Source organism: Dufourea novaeangliae, unplaced genomic scaffold (genome assembly GCF_001272555.1).
Source record: "Dufourea novaeangliae isolate 0120121106 unplaced genomic scaffold, ASM127255v1 scaffold92, whole genome shotgun sequence".
NCBI lineage: Eukaryota > Metazoa > Arthropoda > Insecta > Hymenoptera > Halictidae > Dufourea > Dufourea novaeangliae.
The window spans coordinates 195,545-222,731 of record NW_015373967.1 but is presented as its reverse complement, the minus strand read 5'-3'; the positions used below and the strand labels follow the sequence as shown (position 1 = coordinate 222,731).

The window sequence follows — 27,187 nt, the reverse complement described above, 5'->3', positions numbered from 1 at the left end:
AAATATTAGATGATTCAGAAACGAGAGAGAGAGAGAGAGAAAGAGATTTATTAGCGGATAACGAAGCGTTAAAGCGGGAGGCACCTGTTATCGTTTTTTCATTTTTTTTCTTAATGGGTCGATAGTTTGCACGGAACAACAGAGACATTACACATACATAGTACAGATAAAATGAGGAGAAATATTAGACGATTCAAAAACGATGAAGAAGAGAGAGAGAGAAAGAGAGAGAGAGAGAGAGAGAGAGAGAGAGAGAGAGAGAGAGAGAAAGGTATTATAGCGTTACGGCAACGTAATTATGTGTTAGCGATAAGGCACGTATTACTATGTCTAACATGAAGATTGATCGTAAACAGATACAGGGCGAAGGTGAAACATAAACGAGGGACAGAGAATAGAAGTGTGTGTATATTGAAACGATAAAATCGAATAACTATCGAGATCGAAGTCGATCTCGAGAAACATAGCACCGGAGAACCAAACGGAATCCGGAGTCTGCGTAACGTGCGATAGAAGAAAGTATGTATATATGTATAAATACGAAGTTAAGAGGACAGATATGCTTGATCAACAATACCTGATTCCGTTCGCTGCTACGGCGATGCGGGACGATGGTGATCGCCGGTGCGCCACCCTGGAGCCAGTCCCCAAGTGGCGCGCGTCCGCGGTCCTCTTTACACGGCAGAGAACAAACAAAGTATTCTCAAATACGAAGAGCAACTACAAAACCACGGGCCGCGGCGAATAACGTGGTGTACGCGGTGTGGGACAGGCTCCAAGCTCTGCAACGGGCTTGTGTTCCGCGGTGTAATCTAGGATGGATCGATCGATCGATCGTCAGTCGGTAGGTCAAACGGTCGGGAACAAACGAGAAATCGAATTTCGAGGGACAAAAAAAGTAAAAGTTCCGATGCGAGTATCGGAGACGGCCGCCGCGAGGAATCAACAAGAGCGTAAGTGTAGAACGCTAAGTAGTGCATGCTTGGCTTTCTAGCGGACATACCCAGTATGTCCATGACTCGGCCTCGTGGCTGCGCTCGTGATGCTGGCGACAGTAGTACTGGCGCCGTTACGGTCAGACTTGGCTTGCCAGCACCGACGACGACCACCACCACTACCGCTACCACCACCACCACCACCACCACCAGCATCCTCGGCATCCCCTATCAAGAACCGACTTCCCCACCCAGCTACCTCGGTGGGCGTGCTACCACCGATAGAAGGGGGTTCTCATGGACAGAGAGAGAGCGAGAGAGAGAGAGAGAGAGAGAGTGGGATGGAGGGGGGTAGAAAAATGTTGGGTCTCCCTTCTGGCAACTTCTGCAATCCCCCCCGTTTCCAACCCCTTCTTCCTACCCCTCTATGTCCTCCTCGTACTCCTCCTCCTCCTCCCTTTTCGCGTCGCAACGGAACCAGCCTGCAACCCACACGCAATATTTCCGCCGGACTTTCTGGGGCCGATCATCTTTCTTCTGGTTCTTCTCGAGGAGGAGAACCGGTCCACGCACTTGGTTGCGCGCGTACACGCGATCCAATCCGAAGGGGGCTGTGCAGCGTTCTCCATTGCTCATCCTTCCCTTGGGTTAAATCGACGACGACACTGGGTCACGGGAAGGGAACTAGGTATCCCCTGTTGTCTGAGAAAACGGTTGAGCTACTTTCCGAGCTACATACATACATGCATACATACATGGCTCGACGATTTTTTTTGCAAAGCGTACGGATTTCCATTTTTTTCGGAAACGGTTCCACGCGATAATGAAAACTGGTAGCACGTTTGGGTATCGGTGAGCAGGCACGCTGGAAGAAGAAAATTCCATTCTCATCGATTGCCACTCTAAAAAGTCCATCCAATCTGGCTCGGCCGAACCGTTTGGAAAAGCCCCCCGGGGGTGGGGGTGGGAAAGAGCGCGTACGGTCAATGATAACAGTTCGTTCGGAACGCCCGCGTTCTCGTCGATCCTCTCGCACTATTGTTTTTTTCGCGAGAAAAACGGGAAGAGAGCCATGCGCGCGCGCGCGCGCGCGCGCGCGTGTGTGTGTGTGTGTGTATGTGTGTTCGAGTCGCGATGAATTTTCGAGCAGGCTTCGCGAACGTAGCTCGTAACCGATATACAGGTGAAGGAGGGAAAAGGGAGGTGGGTATGGAATGGAACGACGCGATTCTTGCACTCGAGCGAAATTGCAATTAGGAAACGCGAAAGCGTCTTAGAACGCACGCATTCCGCGTACCCGCACCAGGAACCCATTAAGGAATATATTCCGTGGGAGACTGGGCCCGGACCGGCTCGACCCTCGTTTAATGAGCGATATAATTTATTGGCTCTACTTAGAAGCCGGTCTAGTTGCGGTTTGTAGTTAATAGAACCCGCGGCCTCCGACCCATTAACGGCACCGGGGCGAACACCGTTGGATGTGCCACCTTGACGGCGAAACATCGCTAGGGGGTCCTCTCTTCATGGAGGACCGAAGACTTGGCTTCCCCGCTGCTATTTCGACCGAGTTCATAGAGCCCCCATCATCGAACTCCTTGGCCTTCGCCACCCCTTTTAGTCGGTAGCTCCCTTCGTCTCGATTCCACTTGCTCATTGTCTGGCTTCTCTCCTGTTCATTGTCCGCCTCTATCGTAGCTTGTGTGTACTCTACACTCGTATATCTCTCAGCTCCCGACCTATTCCAGTTCTCTGGCTGCGGCCCACGCCCGTCGCAATCATGGGATGGTAGGAACTTGATAGACACGGGGAGAGGAACACGCACCCTTCATCTTCCAGGCATCGAGGACCCGGAAGATTTATCGGGCTTTTCACGCATCTATCGGGCACCACCCGACCACCGTCGCCCACGCCCTTCCTTTTGTCGGTTCGCAAATACGGGGCGACGCTATTATTTTCGGGCAACGCGGAAGTTTCAGCGACGGAACCGGGGCGAACTTCTCTCGAGAAACAGAATAGGAAAGGGATGATATTCTTCTCTGTGCGTTTTCTATCCAGTGCTAAGATTGCCCTTAGATCAGGGTTGCAGACAAAATTGTTATGTTATTCTATTAGAGTTTTTGCTATTTTCTATGAATGTAATTTGCTATTATGATGGAACCGTTTACTAATATTTCCTTGGTACCGGTGGATAATGTGTTAAGAAAAGAAAGAAAATAAGCTTCGTTGGGGGTGCCGTTTGTCGACTAAACACCAGAAGCCGCCGGGGACCAATACTCGAATGGACGGAAACCGGTAGGAGTCACTTAACGAAAAGAAAATCCTCGGTTAGCCGTTGTTCCGCGATAAACCAGTCGAGCGTCGCTGACTTATGGCGCGCGTAAGTCGGTCGGACGGACAGCGGAGTATGTCCGAAGGGAAAGGTTGGAAAGCAGTCGAATACATAAACATCGGCAATCCACTTCAGTCTGGCTCGAGGTGGACCACCATCGAGTGGCCATCCGGAGCAGACTCGAGGCGAATGCGATCTCTCACCTGCTTGCGGAGAAACGGTGGCGACTACGACGACGACGACGACGACGACGACGACGACGACGCGTTCTAGTGCGTGTTTCATCCTTCATCTCCTATGTGTATATGCGAGCTCTCTCTGTCTCTGGCTATCGGCTTGATAAATACAAGCGGTCGTTGAATAATGCATCGACCGTTCCGCCACTCGAGAGTAAACAAGTAACCCAACACCGTTTGGCGGAACTGGCATCCTGACTAGGGGGATACTGATTCGCCTAAATCCATGAAGGGCCACCGGTGTCTTCGCTCGACTTGTCACCGGTCAACTGTTCGCGACCTCTCGTACTGTTGATTTCATTGGCGCGATATGGCGGGAACAAGATATAGGTAGACACTTTAAAGCAGTGTTTTCCAACCTTTTCTGGATCGTGTCCCACCTGAACGCCTGAACTTCGGGCCAAGTTTCTCGAGTCTAAGTTTCCCGATATACCGAGAAACAATCGAACCATCTAGGTTTTATCTAGATTGAATTCTTGTCGGCGAGTCGCCCGTAGGGAGATTGGTTTAACGCGCGCGATTGGCAGATGTTGACTTTTACTCGGAGCCATTTAACGCTGCGAAATGTTTTCGATTCGTTGACCGCGTGATTTTGCCCACCAGCGGGCGGTTCGATTCGAGCTGCTGGTCCGGGTTATTTAAAAATCTGGAACGCTCATCAGTTCCCGGAAAATGGACTTGGGTAAATGAGGAACGGGCGAGGCGGGTGCGCTCTGTCGAAGCGACAGAGAAGGATAATCCGTTGGAAAGAACCGATACGAGTTCGGGTGGTGCCCTCGTTTTTCGTCGGTAGGGGTAATTAAAAAAAAGCACGATTCTCCCATCAATATTAATTGCTGCGGCTTTCGATTCGTTTGCTAGACCAGCGGTAATTTAAAGGGCTGTTGCTCATCTGTCTCCTGAAATCCAACCAGGGATACTTGTGTTTCGAGAGGACCCTATTCCGTGTCCTTTTTTCTGTTGGGACAGTATGAACCAAAATCTGGAAATTCGGGTATATGTGTTCGTTTTGACATCGAATAGTATTTCGACATCGTACACCAAAGAGATACAGGACACCGATATCCGGAAGCAACGGTATCGGTATCATCTTTAACGTGGACGCTAACTGACCTCGCATCGGGATCAATATCCTCAAAGGCAGGCCTTCCTATCCCCCCCAATAAAGAAGATAAAATCGAACACACGCGCCGGATCAAAACGAGTGCTTCGAGTGTTCATCGTCCATCGCCTCGAAGTCTTACTTTTCGGTTCAGTCGCGCGCAAATTCTCGTCGAGATTCCAGCTGAAGGCCGTGGATTAATTGACGCTGGTATTCGAACTGATCTCTGTGATCGCGTGAAACGGTGTATCGGCCTCGATTGCGTTTGGTCGATTTAAACCGTGCGTACACACACGCATAGGCTCTCCGTACGTTCGTTCAGTGTTGCTCGGTCGATTGGGCATTCGGTCAAAGTCGGAGTCACGAATACACACACGCTGTTTGAGTCCGTTGAAATTCATCTGCTTTAAATAATCCGCTTTGCTTCTTTCTCGCGGCGATGGAAAGCCCTCTGGAATCGATATAACCCGTCTGGTGGCTCGATTCCGAAAAACTGCCTGGAAATAAAAACGCCCGCATATCCAGGGGCCAGAGGAAAAAAGAACCTTTCGTCCGGTATTCCGACTCGTTCTCGGCTATTCTCGATTACGAAACGAATAGAGAGGGGTAGGGTTGGATGATTCGCGATCCAGAGCGAAGATCCAGATGCCGAGGGTGATCGTAACGCGGAAGGGCTCGCGTTAACGGGATAATTCCTGACGTCGTCGGAGATATTAAGCCGTTTCGGTAATTGCGGACGTTAATAACGATAGACGTGTTGATGGAACACCGGTAGAGCCCCGTGTTACGGAATACTAAACGGTACGGACGGACAGAGTTTCGGCCGTTGCCGTCGTGGATAGACTCGTCCGACTCTGCAAACACTCGGACGTAATCAGCGGCAAGATAACCCGAGGAACAGCGAATTACAGACGAATTCCGTCGGTGACTGGACGCTCTGGTAAATATTTACCGTGCCGTCGAAAGTCCCGAGAACACTTACTTCGAGATTTCAATCGTCTCCTCCGTCCACCCCGGCTTTCTTTCGTCGCCATTCGGAGGCGAGCAATTATCTCTAATTAGATGTTGGTCGAACTATTAAGAGCTGGCTGACTGGGCAAACACCGGCTCATTATCGAGGCGATTCCGTCCACGGATCGAAACCCCACACAGAATGCACGGCCATCTCCGATCGGCCTTGTGCGATCTTCGAATCGAACTGTCTGGTGCTCTAAGCACAGGAGAAGCGAAGCTTTAAACGTGTCGTGGATCGAAAAGATGAACCAACATTCTCCGATCGGACGAGACGGTGTGTTATTCCATAACTGGGAATATTTATAGAAATAACAGAGACTGATGCGTTTTCCGATGGTACGGTGGAATTGTAAAACATTACAGTGATCGAGTATGCGACTATTGCTTTTTGCGAGTAACTCTCTATCTCGGAGAAGCAAGTCGATGGCGCATCAAGAATCGTTGCATTCGACTAGATTAACAGTTTGCTGGCGGGAGGGTTTTTGTACTTGGAAATATACAACATCAGGTGTTCGAACAATATTTACAAACTACGTAGGTATAGGAAGAGCGATTTTTTCCTTCTATTCTAATCGGAATTATCCCGTGAATAAAAGTAAATATAAAAATATTATAAAGTGATCGTCCACTCTCTAGACAATTTAATGGCAGAACCTCGAACACTCTGGGACGATTTGCCTCGGAGACTTTTTCTGCGCGCATTAGGTATCCAGATGTATCGAGGAATCACGGTGGATAGAGTCTTGGACTGCCGAGTAATTCAGTTTAATATCGTCTAGAGGGTCGTCTCGGCCCAGGGCACGAATTGTCGAGGATTGTCGTCGTCGTCGTCGTCGTCGTCCTGGTCGGACTCCAGCCAGTCCCGCTGCCAATCATTATCCCGATGGTATGCAGACATACCACCACGCGCGAAACCGGGGTATGCGGAGGAGGGTGGCTTCCTGGGAAACGACGGGTCTACTTGAGATCCCCCTTCCTGGGTCGATGAGGAAATACGTCGACGATGGGGACTGCGTCCGGGAATGAGAAGGGGCGAGAGAAAGCCTGGGACCACTATATTGGCATACCAACCGGGGGGCCGGTGATATGGGAATACTTTAAGAACAACTTAATAGTAGGCGAGCACAGCTGAATTGAGAGACGATCGGGACACGCCTCTTTCTCTCTCTGTCTTCTGTTTCGCACTTCAGTTCCTGCTCGAACCATTCGTGCCAAGTTTTGTCCTCTGGCCAGTCAATGAAATCGTCCATCGCTAACAGATCAGACAAATTTCCTATGTCTGGATACAGAAACGCGCTCGATTCCCTTTACTTGAATAGTAATAATGTGAGCATTGCTAGGAAAACAGATTCGACAATCGACAATTGATTCGACGTTGATATCATTGTGGCTGTCCATTCTTTGCACGATTAACCCTCTAATGGTAAGGTCGTCCCACCTCCGCGACACACTCGTACAGTTGCAGCCCTCGGCTGTATTAATATCGGCGAATTAACTCCGAACGACGATCTACGGGATGCCGGGATGAGGATAAGGGAGAGGAGAAGGAGCAGTGCTTAACTCGAACGTATGGCAGTAGATAAGGTGTCTCGGAGCTTTCTATTGTGCGCCGTCCCCAGGAACCTGTATGAGAACGTATACCCGGCAATTCTGCCGCTGAGCTGCGAGAACGCGCTGGCAAAGATATACATACACACGTTGTACTCCGAAAGAATCCCATTTAGTTTGTATTCGTATGAAATTGAGCCCTGTTGCGCTGGACCATTTCGTTTGATCGTCCCCATACCTCCCATACTCCCAATAAAACGAATCAAAATCGGTCTCGGTACTGTGTGTGTGTGTGTGTGTGTGTGTGTGTGTTCGATGTGGATTCTTCTCTCTTCCCGTGCTCGATCGCAATTCTACTCACGAGCCATCATTTCCTCGTATTAATATCGTGTCTATCAAATGGGATCGACATCAGCCCAGTTTTCACATGGACACCTAGAGAGTCCAGACATCTTCCCGTGAAAGTTGCGCAAGATTCGCAGACAGGGTCGCGCGTGTATAACGAGGAACGATGATAAGTTTTGAAAGATCACTCGGGGGTGGAGAAAGTTACGTAAGGGCGGAGGGACCTCTACCCGTTCGCATGCAAATCGATCATCGTGCCGCGTAATCCAATCACCGATCGAACGATGTACAGGTTGCCACACGGGGGCCAACCGTGGAAGCAATTTGTTCTATCCTCCGTCCCCCTCTGCCCCGTCTAAATAGCGTCGGTCATTTAATTTCACGTCGAGCGACCGATCAGAGCGGTCCTCCCGACTACATTGTGCTCGGATCATCCCCTTAAAGAGGGTTCCGATCGTCCTCCTAATTGCCGGTTGCCTCTCTTTTTCGCGCGAACACTGGTCCCTCTTCGTCTCTCTGTTCCCCCAACGATGTTCACCCTCTGAACGGGGGTGGGTGGAGGGACTCTCCTTTTGACTTCTCTCCTTGCCTTTTTCCATCTCGCGGCCTGTCATTCCTCGCTCCGGATCGATTTACCGGTGGCTGAATCGAGGACGTAGAAAAAGCGAATGGCAAAGCAAGGTGGGTGGGTGGGCAAGAAGAGTTGGGGTATACGGAAAGACAGACGAACGAGGCGAGAGAGAGAGAGAGAGAGAGAGAGAACGAGCTGGTTCTCCGCGCCTTACATACCCGACACGGGAGAGAGCTCTTTTATCGAGGAATCGAAGGAGAAGCGCGGCCGCCGTGGAACGTGGGACAAAGGGAGAGTTTAAGAGGCGTGGGGCCAACGAGAAGGAAAGAAAAAAAAAGTAGAAGAGTGAACAGAAAGAAAGGCGGAACGGGAGGAGAGGCGGAATCAAGGTGGAAAGGTAAATAAGGAGATGCTCGGGCGCAGAAATTGTATGCTCCTGGGGAAGGCAAGGGGGTGAGAATTTTGCGCGAGCAACCGGCTCTGAATGGACCGAAAAAGGAAGAAGCAACGGGGGCCGACGGTAACAACGAGACTGGAAGAGATAAAGCTCCCGCGGATATTTAGAGGAGCCGAAGAGAGAAAGAGAGAGAGAGAAACTGCCTGGGCGGTTCGGAGGTTGCATCGCCGAAGACGGATAAACCCAAAAAGGGGGCAAAAAGTGAAAAGATGAAGAGAGAAGTAGGAGTCGTGTTGAGTTGGGAAAGACGAAGAGGTGGTAGAAGTAGAGGAAGACGAAGAACGGTAGCTTTTCTTGGTGGAACTAACAGCAGCTTAGCGCTACGGGGAAATAGAATCGTGGAAGTCTGCTCACGTGCGCGCACGAGACCACGCCACCGCTATTTTACTGTAAATCAGCCTTAAACCAGCCCGGGCAGCTTACAATCAAACGTACTTAGCCGGCCTTCCACCGAGACTCACGGATAAAGTGGCCGGAAGACGGAAGCGGAATATATCCCGTGATCATAAAGCACGCGTATATACACGTCCCGCGCGTTTCCGCCACGGCAGCACTCCGTTTTCACCCCCTATGCCGCCCCCCTGGGGGTCGGTCATTTTCACGATCGCTTGCCCACGTTGCTTTCTCCTGGCAGTATGTCGCCGAAAAGCTGGTCAACGGGTATGGAAGAGTGGTCTTAAATGCGAGGCCATACGTTAGAATTCGCTAAAACGTCCTTCCGCTCGACGATCCGAGGAGGCCAGTTTATAGCCGGCAACGAAGAAATTTTCCGACTAGTCCTGTTTCGCGCTGGAGTGGGTTTTCGACGGAGTCCGAGCAGAGAATTATTGTATAATATTAGCTCGAGGGAGGTACGGTAATTACATGTCAGGTACAATTACTACATTAATTTTTACAATAAAACAAGATATAACTGTTTCCCGTACAGGATACCTTCTTCTTTCTTGTCGGGGGCCTTTATCGGCCCCAAGGTTTAACAGCTTACTACCGGCCAGATAAACTTTACTAGCCTACGAAAAACCTATTCCATCGTTTCATAACACCTTCGCACCGATGGACGGTCCTTGATACTCGAAAATTTACAATCATAATTTCCACGGACGAGCCCGCTCGCGTATAGATGACCAATAAACAAACCGTTAAACAACTAGCGTCGTCGCGAACAGCGAGAGGGTTTGTGTTCCTCTCTGAACTCATGGAAAAAATAAATGGAACGCGATATACAACGCGGGGAACACCTAGATCCCACCGTCGCGATATAACGCGTAAGTGGCCGCGTGTGTAAAAGGAGCAAAACGAGGAAACGGCTTCGCGAGCCACCGATACCGCAGGAATTATAACACGCGTTATATCCACCCCACTCCCAACAACGGGTAATTACCGCCCCCTCGCCGCGGTATGAATTAATGTAATTGCGTTGACGGTGGTGGCCAGAGCGGTGGTGTGGCTGCTACGTTCCACGAAAAGCCGCGAGAATCGAGGGAAAGACAGGCAGGCTTACTAGACAGGGAAAAGAAAGCCAGAGCCACTTTGAAATGATTCTCTCGCGTTCACGTTTAGTCGCGGGTGTGGTTTCGCCATGGAAAAAGAGCCGAATAATTTCTGTGAAAGAGATGATTTCACTGGAAACCGTGAAGAGGATCCAACGTAAAAGAGGGGGTTGGACTACTAGGAGGTTCGACGTTTCACGGGCCGAGGGCATCGATTCGATCCATAATTTCCCGAATATATATCCATATATTTCAAGGATGACCGTTATGCAAGTTTAACGAGATTAATTTCCCCGGCGTTATCGTGAATTTCCATATGACTTCCTCGCAGAAGGACTCTCTCGGCCGGGTTCTAACACGATAACCGGGGATTAGAAGGGACCGGTTCCCGGAGGGCTGTACAAGCATAGGCGGAATACGTTCAAGGGCGCAGTGATCCAGATTAGAAAGGTCTAATTGGCGCTTCTACTGGGCTAAGAGCGATACAGCTATTTCGAGACGGGCACGGGTAGAACGAAACTGGGTCCCTCATGCCCGTGTCCAGTTCTGCTATACATATATCCACGCTCAAGGTGCACGGGAACCGTGTGTGAGAATCTTTGAGCGTTTCTCGAACCGTTCTTACATGGATCGTCGATGTGGAATTCCGAAGGGCAGCATCCGATGATGGGGTGACGTCTGAACACTCAGTGCCGAGAATTTCTCCTCTGGCCCCGACACACAGGAATTCATTCGTGATCTTATCAAGCGTCGTCGTCGCGTCTTTCACGGGTTTATATCCACTCGCGTAACCAGCTACAAACTGTTCCCGTTAAGTTGAAACACTTGTCCTCATGTCCGTCGATGGTACCGCCGACAATGAGGAGCATCGTGTGCAAGAATGATCGTGGATGCACGAGAAAGGACAGGAAAGTGTTAGCCGTCGCGGTGATAAAAGTGGTAACAACGGATTCACGGTTGTTCATGTCGGAATGGACGCGCGAGACAAAGTGGATAGCGGTGATGGCCTCGAAAGATATGGAAATGGTGGAGGAAGGGGGGAAGGGGAGAAGGAAAAAGAGGTAAGAAAATTCGCAAGAAAAAGTCGTTAGGGAAGCGCGATAACGGTGTCGGGGCAGCCCCAGCCCCGCGAACGCGCTCATTCTTACGTGAACACGAGGGAAACAGGCCAGGAAATATGAGAACGGAGGCAGCGTGAGTCCTCGCCAGCTCGCGATACTCGAATTTCACTGACAACGCGAGAAATATCTCACACCGCGAGCGTCAGCGGAATAACATAATATTTTTCTCTTGAGAAGACTGCGCCCGAGAACAGCAACTTTCTTCCCTCACGATTATTTATACTCTTTCTCTGGACCTCCGAACCTATGTGATGGAACGCTTTCGAATCGCTCTCGCTTCTTTTTTCTTTCGAGTGTTTTTTTTCTCTGTATGTTTTGTTTTTCTTTGTCCTAAAATCTTTTAAAATGTGATGAAATTACGAACACGTTTACTCGACATAAACATCGGAAGGGTTAAGGTTCCCATAGACGATACGACTAGTCGTACGATGAAACCTTGCAATTGTCTATTAGACGGTCGAAGCGACCTAGATTGTACGATCATTTCTACGATAAATCGTATCGTCTAGGGGGCGTTTTAGGCGGCAAGGTTCCACGAAAACATGTAGAAACCGGAAGATCGTTATAAAGATCCCTGACCCAGATACAAACGCACGAATTTTTCTAACGAAATCTCTCGGTAATTACTGTGCCAGTTTCGAGGTGACTGCAAAAAGTATTCAATTCGTCGTCGTCGTGGTCGTCGTTCGTTTTGCTTTCTTCCGTTTAACTGTCCTTCCCTCTCCAACTCCGTTGCTTTTGCGCGCCTGCCCAACGCGAGTGCACGTGGCACAAATTATTTGCAGTAATTACAGGGACGTACTGGCTGGGGGATATTAAGGGGGGTGGCGAGGGGAACGTGTTTTCCTTTTGCCCGTTCCACGGCGAGCAGTTCCGTGTGGACTGCGCGCACGCGCTTTCGATCGTCTCTATGGAATTTATGTAAATAATGAGCGCCGTTTCGATGGCACTCGAGGCATTCCTTTTTAATGAATGGACCGACCGGGAATTGGTTCCAAGTTGGAATGCATCGATATCGCGTGCGCGTCCACTATGGTCCGTGGAGCACAGAATGCTCTCTCCCTTTCGGTCTACGATTCATAGCGTACGGGCGCGGCTGCTCTGCGACGAGAGGAATTTTCGAAAAGCATTCGCGTATCGAAATTAAACTCCGACAAAAAAAATCTGTATCGATGATACACACAGAGACGCGTTGGGTCCAATGATATCGGTGAAAAATATCCCCTCAGGCAGGATTCACTAGAGTCGCGGCCATTAAAATACTCTCGTTTAAATCGCGAGAACAGTTCTCGATTTAGTCCTCGTCGGCGAGTTTCAAGCCTAGTCAGGTTTTCTTCGTTGCTTCGAGAGCGAAGTTACCATTATTCTCGCTGGAACACGTTGTTCGCAACAGTGTGGACTGAGACGATACCGAGGTCGATGTAGGATGTACGCACCAATCAATGAACACTTAAGAGATTTTCCGATTATTAAAGTCGAATTTTAAATGTGTTCATTTACTGGTGCATCTCAACCCTATTCGGACAATCTGGCAAATCATACCAAAGAAAATTTCAATTTTGAGGGTGTGTACGCATACCATCCGATAGATCTTTGGACTACTGGCCGCGTGTCCGTTTCTTTCGTCTGTGGAAGAACCGTGATTCTTCCACACCCCCGTCATTCGCACTGTCGGATGACGAGCAAAAACTGCCCGAAAAACGAGATAAAATTGACGGTATGGGGGGCAGATCGACGTAAACGCCGTTTCGTCGGGACGTTATCGCGGTCCAGGGCATTAGAAGATAAATAGTTTTCATCGAACCACATCGTAAATCTTCGGAGGAATCCCCTCTGACCGACGAGGAGAAGAGAAAGAAAGAGACTCCATGGTTCAATGAGGGTATCGCTAATTCTATCGAGCGTCCTCGACCTGAACCAAAAAAACTCGTTATAGAGGTTCACTTCGTGCGCAGTAATTGTAACGCGCGGAACCCTGTAAAGACGTAACCAACGAAGTAGCTCCGAAGCGCACGATTTCGAATCAAACAGTCACGGAAGACACCGACTGGAAGTCGTCGAGGAGCGTCGTTCGCGGTTAAACGCGAAACCGTTTCACTCTCGAAAGTTTACTATCTGTCAGTTGGGAATTCCGAGGTTTCCTCAGAATTGTTTTCCACGGCGGAATCCACTGAGTAATAATTGTCGGACTCAGGGTGCCCTAAATGGAGGGACGGATGGTCGACCGAAAATCCTCCGCGATAAAGACGCGCGCCACCCGCTAGGCAAGCCCGGGTAACCCCGATTTACTAAGCAGCGCAGAGCCACGCCGCGCGCAGAGGGGTAGGAGCGTGTGCAGCGCGGGATTTTGGCCGGATGCCAGGCTACGGCACTGCGGATGTCGATGGTGACACGAGCTAGCAACGTGGGGCTGCTCTGGGCTCTCCTCCGGGTTCCACTCGTGCAATCCTGGTGTACATCGGTGCACGCGTACCCGTCATATTTTATCCTTCCCGGTTGGTACACGGTTCTCGATCGATGATCCTCAATTACCCGATCTCGATTGGAAAGTGAACCACGTGGACATAGAGTGGTTTGAATCCAGGGGAAGTTTCTATGCTTCGCGGGGAGAGAGATTCGCGAGGTTGGGCGTGGTCAGGATGATGACATCGAGATCCATCTACATGGCCCGTTTAAGACGTTTAGAGGCTCTCAGCACTTTATATATATATATATATATATATTTACAGTAGCTGACGACTTTCTTTTGGGTGGAAAAACCAAAGCGGTCCTTTGCTCCTGGGACTGATCATGTAACGCGTGTATGTTTGCGAGACATCCTCCATCGTTCTATTTCGCATTAAACACACCGTTCTCCCGCGAGGAATATGTGACTCAGGGTCAGAACCTCATTTTTTTTTCATCTCAGCGTATACTGGTCCCGCGGGGGATCATCCGTGTGGTCCCTGACCGAAACCTGAACCCACGCGTGTCGCTTTCCAGCCCGGACTGATGCTGCTGGTAGTGGGCAGCAAGAGGCGTGCCCGAGCCGCAGCATCGCGCGCGTTTCTGCTACGGTCGTTAATTGCCAATCCGGCGCACCCAGCTGGCCGGTGCTCTGCCCCGAGAAATTCCTCTCGTTTCACGCGCGTTCCGCAATGCTGGCTTACAGATTTCGCGTTCGTTACACACCGTGTCGCGTCCCGGGGGTTTGTTTCGCTTGCGATCTTTCACTGGCCCGTTTGACCCACTGAACTTTTCACCCGGCCATCGAGACGCGTCACAGGCTCCGTCTCTCTCTCTCTCTCACTCTCTCTCTCTCTCTCTCTCTCTCTCTCTCTCTGTCTCTCTGTCTCTCTCTTTGTGTATCCGTAAAGTTGGATAGGTCGAGAGCTTGATCAGGGATTCCGTGTTTACCGTTTGGCGTCGGTCGCTACCGACTTGTTACAGGGAATTACAAATAGGATCCTTTGTCCGTGGACAGAACGTGGTAGTGGTTGATTTTGTGGATGCCAGTGGCGCCTAAAGGGTATATAGTAAATTTCTTGCGGAGATGGAGAGAGGCTAAGAAATCCCATTGATTCTAGAGCACGAGTAGAGCCTTTAGTGCCTCTAAACTGGACCCCTTCTGTCTTCCAGCGATTCAGCGGTGGCTGACCCCTTTAAAAAGGGACGCCACGATCTCTTCTCGGTACAGAGAGAATTTAGAACGGCGATGGAATTAGGTTCTCCTGTAGCGAACCTGCACACCAATTCCATGGAAAAGTTTCCAGAATGAATTCGAGATAAGACCCCTTCTTTCTCTCTCTCTCTCTCTCTCTCATTTATCCCGCCTTTTATCCCAAGAGGATTATTGGGGGCTGGTTTCGGCCGCCTTCCGAAACGAGATATCCCTCCTACCCAAGTGAGAATCGCACGTTAACTGCGATTATGTAAAATATTTGCTGGCGATGTCGTGTACTCGCCGATAGTCGTCGGACACTGGACGACGCTGATACAGAACCGCGCGTGTGTGTATCGTTAGGCGGTATCGCGTTTCATTGGCCTGAATGGAAACGTAAACATTAGATCGCGCCCGGAATCTCGTATTCGAAACTGTGAGCCGTCGCCGCGTTTGCGGTGAATGTACTTTATTAAATTGTACGCGACGACGACGACGACGACGACGATGGGCGGCTAATATTTACTTTCGGGCTGGCGTTCCGTCGCCGCGTTTGCGGTGAATGTACTTTATTAAATTGTACGCGACGACGACGACGACGACGATGGGCGGCTAATATTTACTTTCGGGCTGGCGCGGCCGTTTTCGTGTGTGTATGTATTAAATCGAATTGCTCGTGGCCGCGCGTAGCCCAGCATCCGGCAGAAATTTGCGGGAAGGGAGGCGACGAATCTCGGTACGCGCGTTATCTCGTTCGTGTGAGCGACGATTATGTGCCCCCTGCTACAACCACCATCCGAGTTTCTTAATTTGGAATCATCCGGGCTTCTAGCTGGAAAACTGTGTCGGGTGGACCGCAATTAGCGCGCGCAATCAGTTCTGTTTGCGATGCAATGGGCTCTTTCTCGTTTACGTTCCTCGCTACTCGCGGCGGTCCCCGCTGTAAACGTATTTTTCCTTTCTTTTGCAATTGTATTACTGGCACCATCATAAGCGATACCAACGATAACGAAGACCTGCTCGTGAGAAAAGACCATTTGTCTCCTCGGTGGATGATTTCCTCCGTGACATCGAAAGAACACGGTATGACGATGGAGGTGCGCATTGTTTTCCAGCGACTCGAATCCTTCAACTTTTATTAATTACCTGTCTCTTCCCATAGCCCCCTCTTCTGTTCTCCCGGTTTAGTTAATATTCACCGAGCCCTGTCGCTGGTTCGACGTCGAACTGCGACGTGGGCCATAAGATATCGTTAGGGAAGTTGCTAAATCTCGCGGCCCGGTTGCCGCTCCTCCGGCTTCGAGGCGCTAATTCATTGTAAATTTATACAATTAACTCGGCCAACCTGGTTTCCGTGTACGATACTACGCGCCGCCTCCTCCGTTTTGCACGATGCTGTCACCCCCGATTTACTTGCTCGCGGCGCAGCAGCTCTTTCAACCCTCGTCTCGGGCCGAGTTTTGCCAAGATAGAGAGCGAGAGACCTGACCTAACTTTGCAGGGAACTTCTTGGATTGCTGATGAACGGACCCTTGATTTAGCCGCTTTGCCTCCCAGCACTATCTCTCTCTATCTCACTTTCAGCACCTCGCGAATTCAATTTATCCCGGATAGGCACTCGCGAGGCGTTAAATGACGCGTATTCGCGACGTCGAGACACAGGAGGAGAGAGAAAATTACTGTTGGCTCGGAGGACGTTGACAAATATCATTTCCCGGGAAATATAGATCTCGTCGATGTTTCCATAGGACTGGGACGGAAGGAGAGTAATGGAAAACTTAGGGACGAGGTGATTCTACAGAGGAAAACAAATCGAAAATACACGGCAAAATGTTTCTCCATTGAAGCTTCTTTCGCGAATTGGAAAAGTTTCGACGTTCGGTCAACACATGTCTGATCAGTCACTTACTACTTCTACTTACAAGGAATAGATTTAACGTTACTTATTTCATAAACTAATGGCCGTATGCGGTTGAAACAAATATTCTTGGCTTCAGAATTTCAAGATCTATCACTGTTCTAAACTTCATTAAAACGCTAGTGCTACATCTGGGGAGCTCTCCTTGTTAGTGCTCCTCGTCATTGATCGAAATTGCTCCAAGGCTTCTCCGTCTTCGAATACTCATCGAAGATTTATTCTATACAGATAACAGTGCCGATTATCAATTTTAACCTATCATCTCGTAGTCAACATCTATTAAACGATTACAGAAAAGTAACAGACATTGTAGAACAGAACAGAGAAGGTAGAAACAGTCCCGCGCGATGTGTCTGGCGCACGAGCAAAATGATATTCAAGTGCTCGCGTGTCAGACGAATAAAAAGACTTCTCCGCTACATCTTTCATGGCCGTTGCACACGATGGAGAATCTTGCTCCATCTCCCCGGTTATACCATATACCGTCCCGTGCCACCTGTGCGTATCTTCTCTATCTCGTTCGAAGCATCTTCAGCGTCTGATCGCTGCACATTTCCGTCGTAGCACGATACACCGAGCCAGTGTTCACGGTCGGTATACCATGTGCTAGGTACTTGAAAGTCAAATAAATTACAGCAAATTAAAGAAGTACGGTAAACACAGAACGAAAGAGGGGAGGGGCAAGCTGCCTAGTAAGACGAAACTCGTAAGGCTCGACTCGGAAGTAATTAAATTGCCCTATTCTCTCCCTCTCTCTCTCTCTCTTTCTCTTTCTCGCTCGTCTCCAGTTGGCTGGAAGTTTCGACAGTTTAACGTAAATCGAGCGCAACGGCACAGCCAGAAAGGGGCCGGTCGGTCGTGTTTGTAATTGGTTATACCAGTGGCCCACGATACCAAATGAAAACCGGAGGCACGTTTTGTCCCGTGATCGAGCGACTACGCGTCTTCGACGTTCGTTCATCGGGCATAATTTCCTCGCGTATTGTCGTCTATCGGACGGGGGCTGTAGGGCATTGTGTGCTCTTGGCCCGACAACCGCGACCGCGATTGCATTGTCTATGATGGTAGGGTGGGGAGCCGACAATCGAGAGACGCGTGTCTGTTCATCGTTCCCGTCGTTCGGCTAAAGTGGCACGATTGTCGCTAGAGTGTAATTGTTTCTCGCAGTCTCATCCGCATTAGGAGGGAAGTTAAGACTCCGTGGGGGCAGCCGCAGGGAGCGTTGGAAGTTTGTTTCGAGGGTGAACTTTGGTGTTCCGGGAGATCGAGAAATTAAAAGCCTCTCGAGGAACCGGGAGGAGTGGAGAATCAAATCGACGGACAGTTCCAAGGATTTCCATTCCTGGTAGGAAATGAACGTGTCGACAGAGGTTAAACAGGATATACACGATGAAACGGCCTCAGGCACCGTCGCAGGAGACTCGGTTGGCAGAAAAAAAAAAGAAAATTCACGTACAGGTGTAGTTTAGAAGTAGCTACTTCTTAAAATAAAACGGTATTTCTACCAATTCCAACCACCACTTGGAGCGTGCCCTTACATTGGTGAACATATTCGTGGAAAAATCGTGTTGATGATTGACGTTACGGAAAGGATCATCCACATTCGCGTGATATCGACGACACTGATACTCGTTGACGAACTGTTGAACTCTGATCGAACCAACATCGGCTGCAACAAGGAACAATCGAGAATCGCGGAGTAGCTTCCCTTCTTTTTATTCCGCGAGGACATCAGCAACTCGACGCTTTCGGGGTTTTCGAGATGGGAAGAGGGTGAGATAATCCGTTCGGGTGGGGATCTCAAAATCGAATTTTCCAATTTCCACCGGAGCTCGAAACCGTCGACATAAAAGCTGATGCTCCAAAGCCCCGGGACAACCCGTTCGCCAGTCCATCTAGCGCGCTTGCGTTCCCGACGAAAACAATCCCGACCGAGGAATTCCTACCAGCGTCTCGTTCACCATAGCTCGAAAACACAGAGGCACAACACCTGGGGTCTGTCGTTATACGGTTCTACGGTCCACCGGATGGATCCGCGTGTTCTATTCAATTCCGTCTCGTCTCGTATTCGCGTGGAATTATGTTTCCACCCGATGTCTCCGTGGTATCGAAGCCTGACAATCGGCTATCCAGAAGGGACGTGCCGCGATTAGCTGAAGAAAATTCATCCAGAGAGGTGGCGAAAAAGATTCGTGTAACACCGTCGACGGAAAGTGGTAATGCGCGACCGATTTGCTCCATTTAGGTTGCGACGCGTTGTTCTTGCGAGATCGACGGCAATATTGCCCTCCTGAATCGAAGACGATCGAGCTAAGAGCATTGTGCCTGCGATTCTTCTGGTTCGGGAGGACACGGACCGATTGCGACACATTCTCTAGAGCTTCCTCCGTAATTCCTCTCGAAGTGCTTCTTAATCGACTCGAACGGGTTCACGCCCTCTCTCTGTCCCCCCATCGATATCTTAAAATTCAGCCACTTTGAGAGAGACGGAGAAAACTACGCGGAACGGTCGCTACTTTCCATTATGGAACCCCGGGAACGGCGAACGATTGGATTTCGCTTCACAGACGATATTTTAAACGCGACACGGATGATCTTCGTCCAGATAATAATAATATACGAAGGAATCGGGGCCACTGCGTTCTATTCTTTCTTCTCTGCCGTCGTAAGGAGGACAATTTTCATATAATAAATATTCTTTTTTAAACAGAATCTTATATTTTCTATTGCGTTAATTCGCCATTAGTAAAGTACCGTTAATAGTTTCTGATACATTCGAGTGAGTTGAATTCAATGGGACATACTGTGTTAAATAACAAAATAAAATGAATAAAATAGAAGAAACCGCTCTCCACGAAGTCGATGTCGAACCATACACGTCGGAAAACGAGTGACCGTTGAACCAAGCTGCGAGGTTAGATGCGTAAATCTCTTTAGTCCCCATCGAACGACCCCAGGGGGGCCTCGATATATCGTCTGTCGACGGTCGCCTCGCGAAAAGTATAGAATTTTCGTCCGGACGAGCAGCTGGTTGGGCGACGAACGCGCCTCACTAGGTCCAACGGACTATCGCGTTTCCGCAGCGGTGCACGGAAACGCTTTAACGCAACCGTAACGAGTCAGCGAAGCTGGGCGAACATACCACCATCGGAGCAGACATATTTACCTCCGTGCCGCTCTGCGGCTGGGTAATACGTTAAGCGGCCTCGAGGGGTAAATGTAGCGGCGACGAGGGTGTCGCGACAATCCTCCCCCTTCCCTTTCGGTTGAGACGCCCGATAGGATTGTATCGGTTCGAGTGTGAAAGATTCGTTATTGTGTCTGCACGAGGGGGGAAGAGAGGTTGCTCTGGCGTCGCTGAGATAAGGCGGTTGGACGCCTGGTTGGCCAGCTCGGTCGACTGGCTTTGCTTCCGAAGGGTGCGGATTTTTTATTCTGTCGGTGGTGCGATGAGTGTTGACCAACTGGCTCGAGAAATTACAGACGAAGATTTGTGCTTCTCGTTACCCTCGGCGTGTCGATCCTCGGGACTTTATCAGGGTGATTCTCTCGCTGGAGGATCCAAGAATGGATTAGCTGCGAGATCGTTTTTATTTCCTGTGAATATCTGTATATGTGGGATATGAAAAAGTATCATCTGTATAGAGGATGACGCATCTAAATACCTTGGTTTTGGCATTAACAGGCTACCTGCATGTCTCGGTTGTTACTGGTGATTTCGATAGGTGGGCCCGTTGAAGTCGTACGAAGGTCAACTCAATGGGCCCTGTAAATCCAAGCGACAGAGTCTCCTAGGATCTCCGAGACAAACGAACTGGGTCGAACCAGGGGGGAACAACGGAATGTTTTAACGAGGGTTTAGAGGCAGATTCCGTCGGAGGGGTCTCTGGAGCGATAACGCGGGATCGGCCAGTTTGTCGGCATTTTGAAAAGGAGGCCGAGGGAACTGATCGCGGTCCGCTTTGTAAAACCATGCAAATGAGAGCAGTGCCCGCCTTGTCATGGAAATTTCAACGATACAGGAAAACTACTATTCCCTCTCCCCCCTGGGCCGTGTGCACTCGGATAAATTGTTATTCCAACCTTGGACCAGAAAAGTTTTTCCGGGACGATCCAGGATGAACCGTGCACGCGCGAAATTGCGGAATCCCGTCTGGGGAAGAAATGGCTGATCACGACCGTAACGGATATTAATTCGCTGAAGGGATGGTCTCTCTCATCTTCCTTTTCGCTCCGTTATTCTCATTCGTCGGACCGATGTTTCGTGGCTTTATTTTGTCTCTCCGTGAATCCCCTCAACCATTTTTCAACGGGGATCCCGAGAAGAGCCGATGCGCGACAGCTCGCTGACAGAAGGAGCAAAAAAATAGGAGGAAAACCGCAAGGGTAGCTACCGGCGGTTCACGTTCGCTTGGAGAACCACGAAGAAGGGGTGAAAGAGAGAGGTTTCCTGAAAATCGCGATGGCGGAAGCGCGTGTCCTCTCGACAAGATAAATTCTTTTCCAAGTAGCTCCGTGTTTCGACCGCGTCAAGTGCACCACTGGTGTCTAGTATCTAAATCCTCTGCTGCCACAAGAAAACAGTTCGATAACTGATTCTAATTTATTTCAACATAGAAGTATAGATATGTGAACATAGATACATTACTATAGAATTAGAAAATTTTGTAAATACTGTGATGCTGATTGCGAGAAATTCTGGTATCCCGTCATTTTGCATCGAGGCTAGCCACAGGTGGAAACAAGGCCTAAGAGGTGAGTCCAGAGGACGGCAAGACTGGGTTGTCTGGTGTACCCAAGCTTACGAAATCGGGTGGGAAGGGAGCGTTTCAATTCGTAGCTGCCAGAAGAGGATTTCTCCTTTCCGAAGCTGAGCTGTCGCTTTTAAATTCTAATTACAGGAAGAACGGTTCGCTTCGTCTCTGTCCCACCTCAGCTGGTGTTCCGAACCAGTGTCGCGGGATTAAGCGGTGTCCCGTTGTGCGCGCTTATATTCGAGTAATTAGCGAGATTGCGGGGCGCGCCACACAGGGATCCGTGTCTTCTGGGCGCATGCATCGTTTGTTAACGGGAGCAACGGGGCGTGTGTTCCACAGGGATATTTGGCAGGTATTTACAAGTAACCCCCGATTTTCTAGTGCCCCTACCATATACAGGGTGCCCCACCTAACGTGTGCAAAAAAGTGAGGTATTGAAGGTGCTCGCGTTAGGTGGGGTCCTGTATAACGCATACCTATACATATACCTTATACATATAAAGCGCGAGTGCGTGTTTTGAAGGGAGGTCAGGCCAATGTCTGGCTCTTGCGAACCACGGGATAGAAGTTACTATATATACATATATATATACCGTGAAAGTCGACCGGCGGATGTGGATTCGGGGATGCATATGCAAAAGGCCGTTTATTTCTTTTGTTTCTCTCTCTCTCTCTCTCTCTCTCTCGATACGACGCCCCGTGAATATTCATGAGACGGCGCCGAGGAAAATCCTGCTGTAATTTCGAACCTGCGTTCGGACACCGCGCGACGAAATTCACGGAACGGTAATGGTCGATGTAAATCTCGCGGGCGCGCACGCGAAACAATGCTCGTCGTAATCCTTTCGTTGTCTACGCGGTTTTGCGTGGAGGGCGGATAGCGTGAGCTTGGAATTGCTATCAGATACTGGCAATTTTTACGGCTTATTACGAGTCAGCGATGTAGACTATATCTGTTGATCAGCGTGTCGAAAATTCTTGGGATCGAAAATTCAAATTGTCTGGTGGCTGTCGTTTCGCATGTTCCGATCGGATGAACGCGAGACAGAAATGGATCTGTTCGTTACTGTCAGAGATGAGCGAATCCATCATTCGGTTAAATACACTGTTCAGAAGAATTAAGGGATCACCTCTACGAACCCGAAAAATGAGGCCAAGTTCAAATGGTTTTAACTCTGGGAAAAATGGTCGTATCGATACCGTTGAAAAATCGTTTGATAGTATGGAATTTCAACTTTCAGCTGCTCGTCTCAAGATGTTAGCTGCGTGGCTTCTTGGCAAAGTTATAACGATATAGAGAGCACTTGGAAAACATTACATTATCACCGCTGTTATTGCTAGGCCATGTGAGATCCACCATTCGTTTAACGAACGCCTGTAGTCGACGAGGGTGGAAAAGTTTTTGCAGGATCAACAAGAACTGGTGGAAACAGCTGTCGCGAATCGGGTCGACGGGAAATCCCGTGCGCCTATCGATCGTTCTTGTAAAACTTCGCGAATAAAGACGACGCGGTACGGTGAAGACGAACGAGGTGCTATAACGCGAGTTAGGGGAAGGCGATAAAGCCCGAACTGCAGTTTCTCGCGGGTTCCGGGATATCGGGGAACTCGCGGTAACCTTTTCGGTCAACTACAAGGTGGCGTGTGCGTCACAGTTCGAATTCCACTTGGGAGTGATCTACGCAATGGAGATTTCATTTCCCTGCGATGAAAAGTGCATCGAACTTGCCCCCCGATCTGGAAACAATCGAGGGGATCGATATCGCGAGGGTGCACGGAAAGGAATAGCGCTGTTTACGATCGCCGTTCCGCTCGGAACATGGACGATAACGATAATAGCAAGTAAGATATCCCCGAGAGGAGGATACGGTTTGGAAGATCGTATCGCGACACGGACGATACATACAGGGGGAAGCAAGTTCGGCCGGCACGTGGAATCGGCAGACCCAGTAACCTCCCACGGTCAACTTGCCATTCCGCTTCGGAAGTTCGTGGTAGGCAAATGGCGGTCCTCGAAATTGCATCCACGTGGATTAGAGAAGTTGCGGTCGTTGGTAGGATAGCGTCGCAGTTAAGCGATCACGCTGCCATTATCTTCGTCGGGAGAAGACTCGCACCGTGTAACTTGCTCTATCTTTCTCTCTCTCCCTCTGCTGTACCTGCGAACTCCTTTTGCATCCCTCCGAGGCCAGCTTTGCCCGCCAAGTTCATCCGATTATTGTTCGAGAAATTAATTCTCGACGGGTTGTGCTTTATTGGAACGCGACCGGTTCCGGGACTTAACCGAACTCATTACGTCTCGGTTCTCGAGTGTCCTACTCCTATGTACGAGTAACTCACTACTCGTTGTGTAGTTTCTATTTACGCGACTAAAGGATGTAACTGTAACTTTGGTATATTATTTCAATAGGATAGTTGTCCCAGACAAAACCGTTTACTGCTACGTGTTGGCAACAATTATTGAGGTGGTGGGCAGATGAAAATTGTGTAGAAAGATTGGAAGGAGACGATTGTTGGTTGACTGGCATTTGTTTTATAACGTTGTCACATTTGTCCCGAGTCACCTCCTAAACTATTCGATCGACCGATTAATAATATTTTTCTCTCTCAGTGAATTTCAAGCGGCAAACAGATTCCCCCCGTTAATGTGTCCGTGTCGATCGTTAGGGCGAGCCGTGCGCGCGGTCTTTAAATCGGATTAAGGTCTAGGTCGTGAGATCGTGCACACACGATCCAACAACGAAACAATCTCGCTAATGCGTAATCCGAATTAATAACACGCGGGCGTGTTTAAGCTCTCGATCGGAACATTTCTCGAGAGTCGCGCGTACCGGCTGATAAATTGCGTTTATCGTTTCCGAGCCGCGGCGAATTCGCACACATATCGTCGCGTCGAATTTCCTATAAATTTCATGAAACGGCAAATACACAATACCGCCCACGATAACTGTTACCGTCACGACGTTTCGTTTTATTGTTCCCCGTTATGTATCACGATACTTTACTCCCGTGAATTCGGCGCGCCCCGGAATGGAGCAAAAACTTCTCGTCGATAATTTCATTTCCGGCGGTGATTCAATTATTACGATGGGACGTCCGTTAACGAAGACGATAAATGGAGCGTATAAATAAACCGTACCTCCTACTCTCCCCGTAACGACCATCGAAAGAATAATACCATCCGTCCGTTCGACCGGGAACACGCTACGGATCATCCGCAATTGACCCAGATCGTCGACGACGTTTTCCCTCGATGTTGTAAATAATCATATACCCACTCGAGGGACACCGTTAAAGATTTTATTACGCCGCCGTCGCAGCTAGTGTCCCAAATTTAACGCCTATGCGCGGAAAAGTAACATTTCCCACTGGTTTTCGTTTTTTTTCTTTTTTTATTTCAGTGAACCGTATATGACTCGTCTCTTTCCGCATCCCTTTCGTAACCGCAAGCGCGACCGACATTCCCTTCGAATTAATAACCGCCCGGGGGCTTTTAACGCACTGCGATTTTTCTTGCGAGGAATGAATTTCACCCGTAATCTCCGGCAATTTTGCCTATTGCGAACGGGCCTCCCACTTCCGCGCTTGGATACGGGCCAACAGCTTTTCCTCGCTTTTTCCCCACACTCACCGTCTCTTCACGCTCCCGCGCACATACACACCCTGTCGTTTCATTTTCGCGAAATTCCCAGTCCCAATTTCGTCGGACCGTTTGTACACGTTTTTCTTTCTACATCCGTTCGCGTGTATGTATATACAGGGTGTCTCATTTAAGCGTGACCCTACGAATATCTTTTAGAATTGTGACAACGCAAAATATATTTTACACGTAATTTGAGTGGTATTAAGTGATCAGTATCCTGTAGGCGCTGTTTCTTTTCAAGCGTTGTTTTTTCTCCAATTTTCCAAGGTTATTGAATTGAACATTTGAAAGAAACAATACCTGCAGGATACAGAGCACTCAATATCATTTGAACTGCGTACAAAATATTGTTGCGTTTTCACAATTAAAAAATGATATTTATGGGTCACATTTAAATGAGACACCCTGTATAGATGTTATTAAAGCCTGGCGACGCTTTCAGGTGAATCCACGCGTGGCGGCTTCGTCCAAGTGGCCTAATTGGGTTATGAACCGACCGAGCTGGTGATGGATACTTCACCTTTACGGCGAAATAAGTGCCGTTTGGTAGAAAATCGAAGGACGACTTCGAGAGAGTATTTTCTTTTTTTTTTTTTTTTCGTTTTTCGACCGACGTGCCTTTTCGCACCGTTTCTAGGCGAGGTGAAAGGATCTTTGGACGCGGGCCAGCTAGTCCACTTCCTCCCTCCGACTTTTGCCCCCTGCCAACTTCCTTCTATTCCCTGATTCTGGATCTCTCTTTCCCCTTCTGACTATCTACCTCCAACCTCGGCTCCTTTTGTTCTCATACCGCGGCGAACCACCGGCGAAAGGAAACGAAGACGAAAAGTTCTGGCCCAGTTCTCCGCGAGTGGAAAAAACCGAGGGTTCCGTTCTTCCGTAAAAATTTATGTTCCCGACCGTCGAATCGATTCAGGCTGACTTTCGTCCGTTCGAAAGGGGCCTTATGGGGATCGATTCTGATCGCGATTTTCGTGCTTTCTCGTGAAATGTCACTGTGCGTGCCATTCAGTGGGAAAAGGAAAGCACCGACTGGAAAAACCTCTGCACCCGTGAGAAATTTTATTTCCCTGACGGATTTCACTGTGAACTTTTCCATTTTTACCCCTCCCGAGCATGCCCTTCCTCCGTTCTTGCGATCTTCCGAACACACCAGCCATTTCGAGTTTTTTTCCCTTCCTCTCGTCGCGGATACCTTCACGCGGGGTAACGGATGGATATCCAACCTTTCGGTTGAGTCTACCCGTTTCAACGCTAGAGATTTCATCCCAGACTTTCCAGTTTCGCGAGAATTCTATCGCTTGTTCCCGTCCCTTCGCCCCCGAAGAACGTTCGCGTGAAAAAGTATCCTCGGTTTTCTCGATATTGAAATCATTCCACTCTGAAACAATAAGAACTCGTGCCAGGTATTCGGATCACGCGCAGGATGGCTAGAAAAATCGCTGTTTTTTCTCTGGCTAAAGCCCCTCCTTCTCGATATTCACAATCTGTGTCGTTTTGGGAAAATAAGGCATTTCTCGCTGTCTGGAGGATAATACGTTTGTTGCCGGCTTCTGAAGATTCCTTTTATTCACACTGATAACCTCCCGAGCACACACGCGGAACGAAAATTAAAAACGGGGAGGAGGAAAGTAGTGAAAATGGAGCGTGAGCCGGACGACGAGGGCCCTCTCGGTGGCCCCCATTATGCGAGATTAAATTGGAATTTGCATTACGATCGTCCCGTGGGTACAACACGCTCTCGAGCGACACGCACCCAACGAGAAGGGGCTCATGGGAACATTACGATGCACAAGCCTTCTGTGTACAGGGTGTCCCATAAAACTTGGGCACCTCAAATATCTCACTTACTTTTGATTTTCAGAAAAAATATGTTAACAAATGCTATTATATACTAAAAATCTCCGTCCTTTGAATGTTAAGTGGATTTTTCGTATAATCACACATATTCTGGATTTCTTTGGAAAGTTCACGTTTTTCAGTCGACGTGTGGACGTTGGGCGAGATTTTTCTCCGTTCTTTTTTTTTTCGAGGGAAACAGCTGGGACGGCTCGAGATCGATTTTTCTTCTCGAGGGCCAC

General features: G+C 49.1%; 1 protein-coding gene across 3 annotated transcripts in view; it reads right to left on the bottom strand.

The window, feature by feature from the left end:
* The window catches only part of LOC107186774 (complexin), a 197,213-nt gene that overhangs the window by 42,125 nt on the left and 127,901 nt on the right, over window positions 1–27,187 (bottom strand). Inside the window, exon 1 of one of the 3 annotated variants that reach the window (XM_015574711.1) lies at window positions 1,004–1,063. The exons of the other annotated variants lie outside the window; for them this stretch is intronic. Within the exon in view, the coding sequence (XP_015430197.1) occupies window positions 1,004–1,016 (13 nt within the window). The 5' untranslated portion in view covers window positions 1,017–1,063. Of the gene's footprint in view, window positions 1–1,003; window positions 1,064–27,187 lie in introns of those variants that run through there. 3 annotated transcript variants of the gene reach the window in all.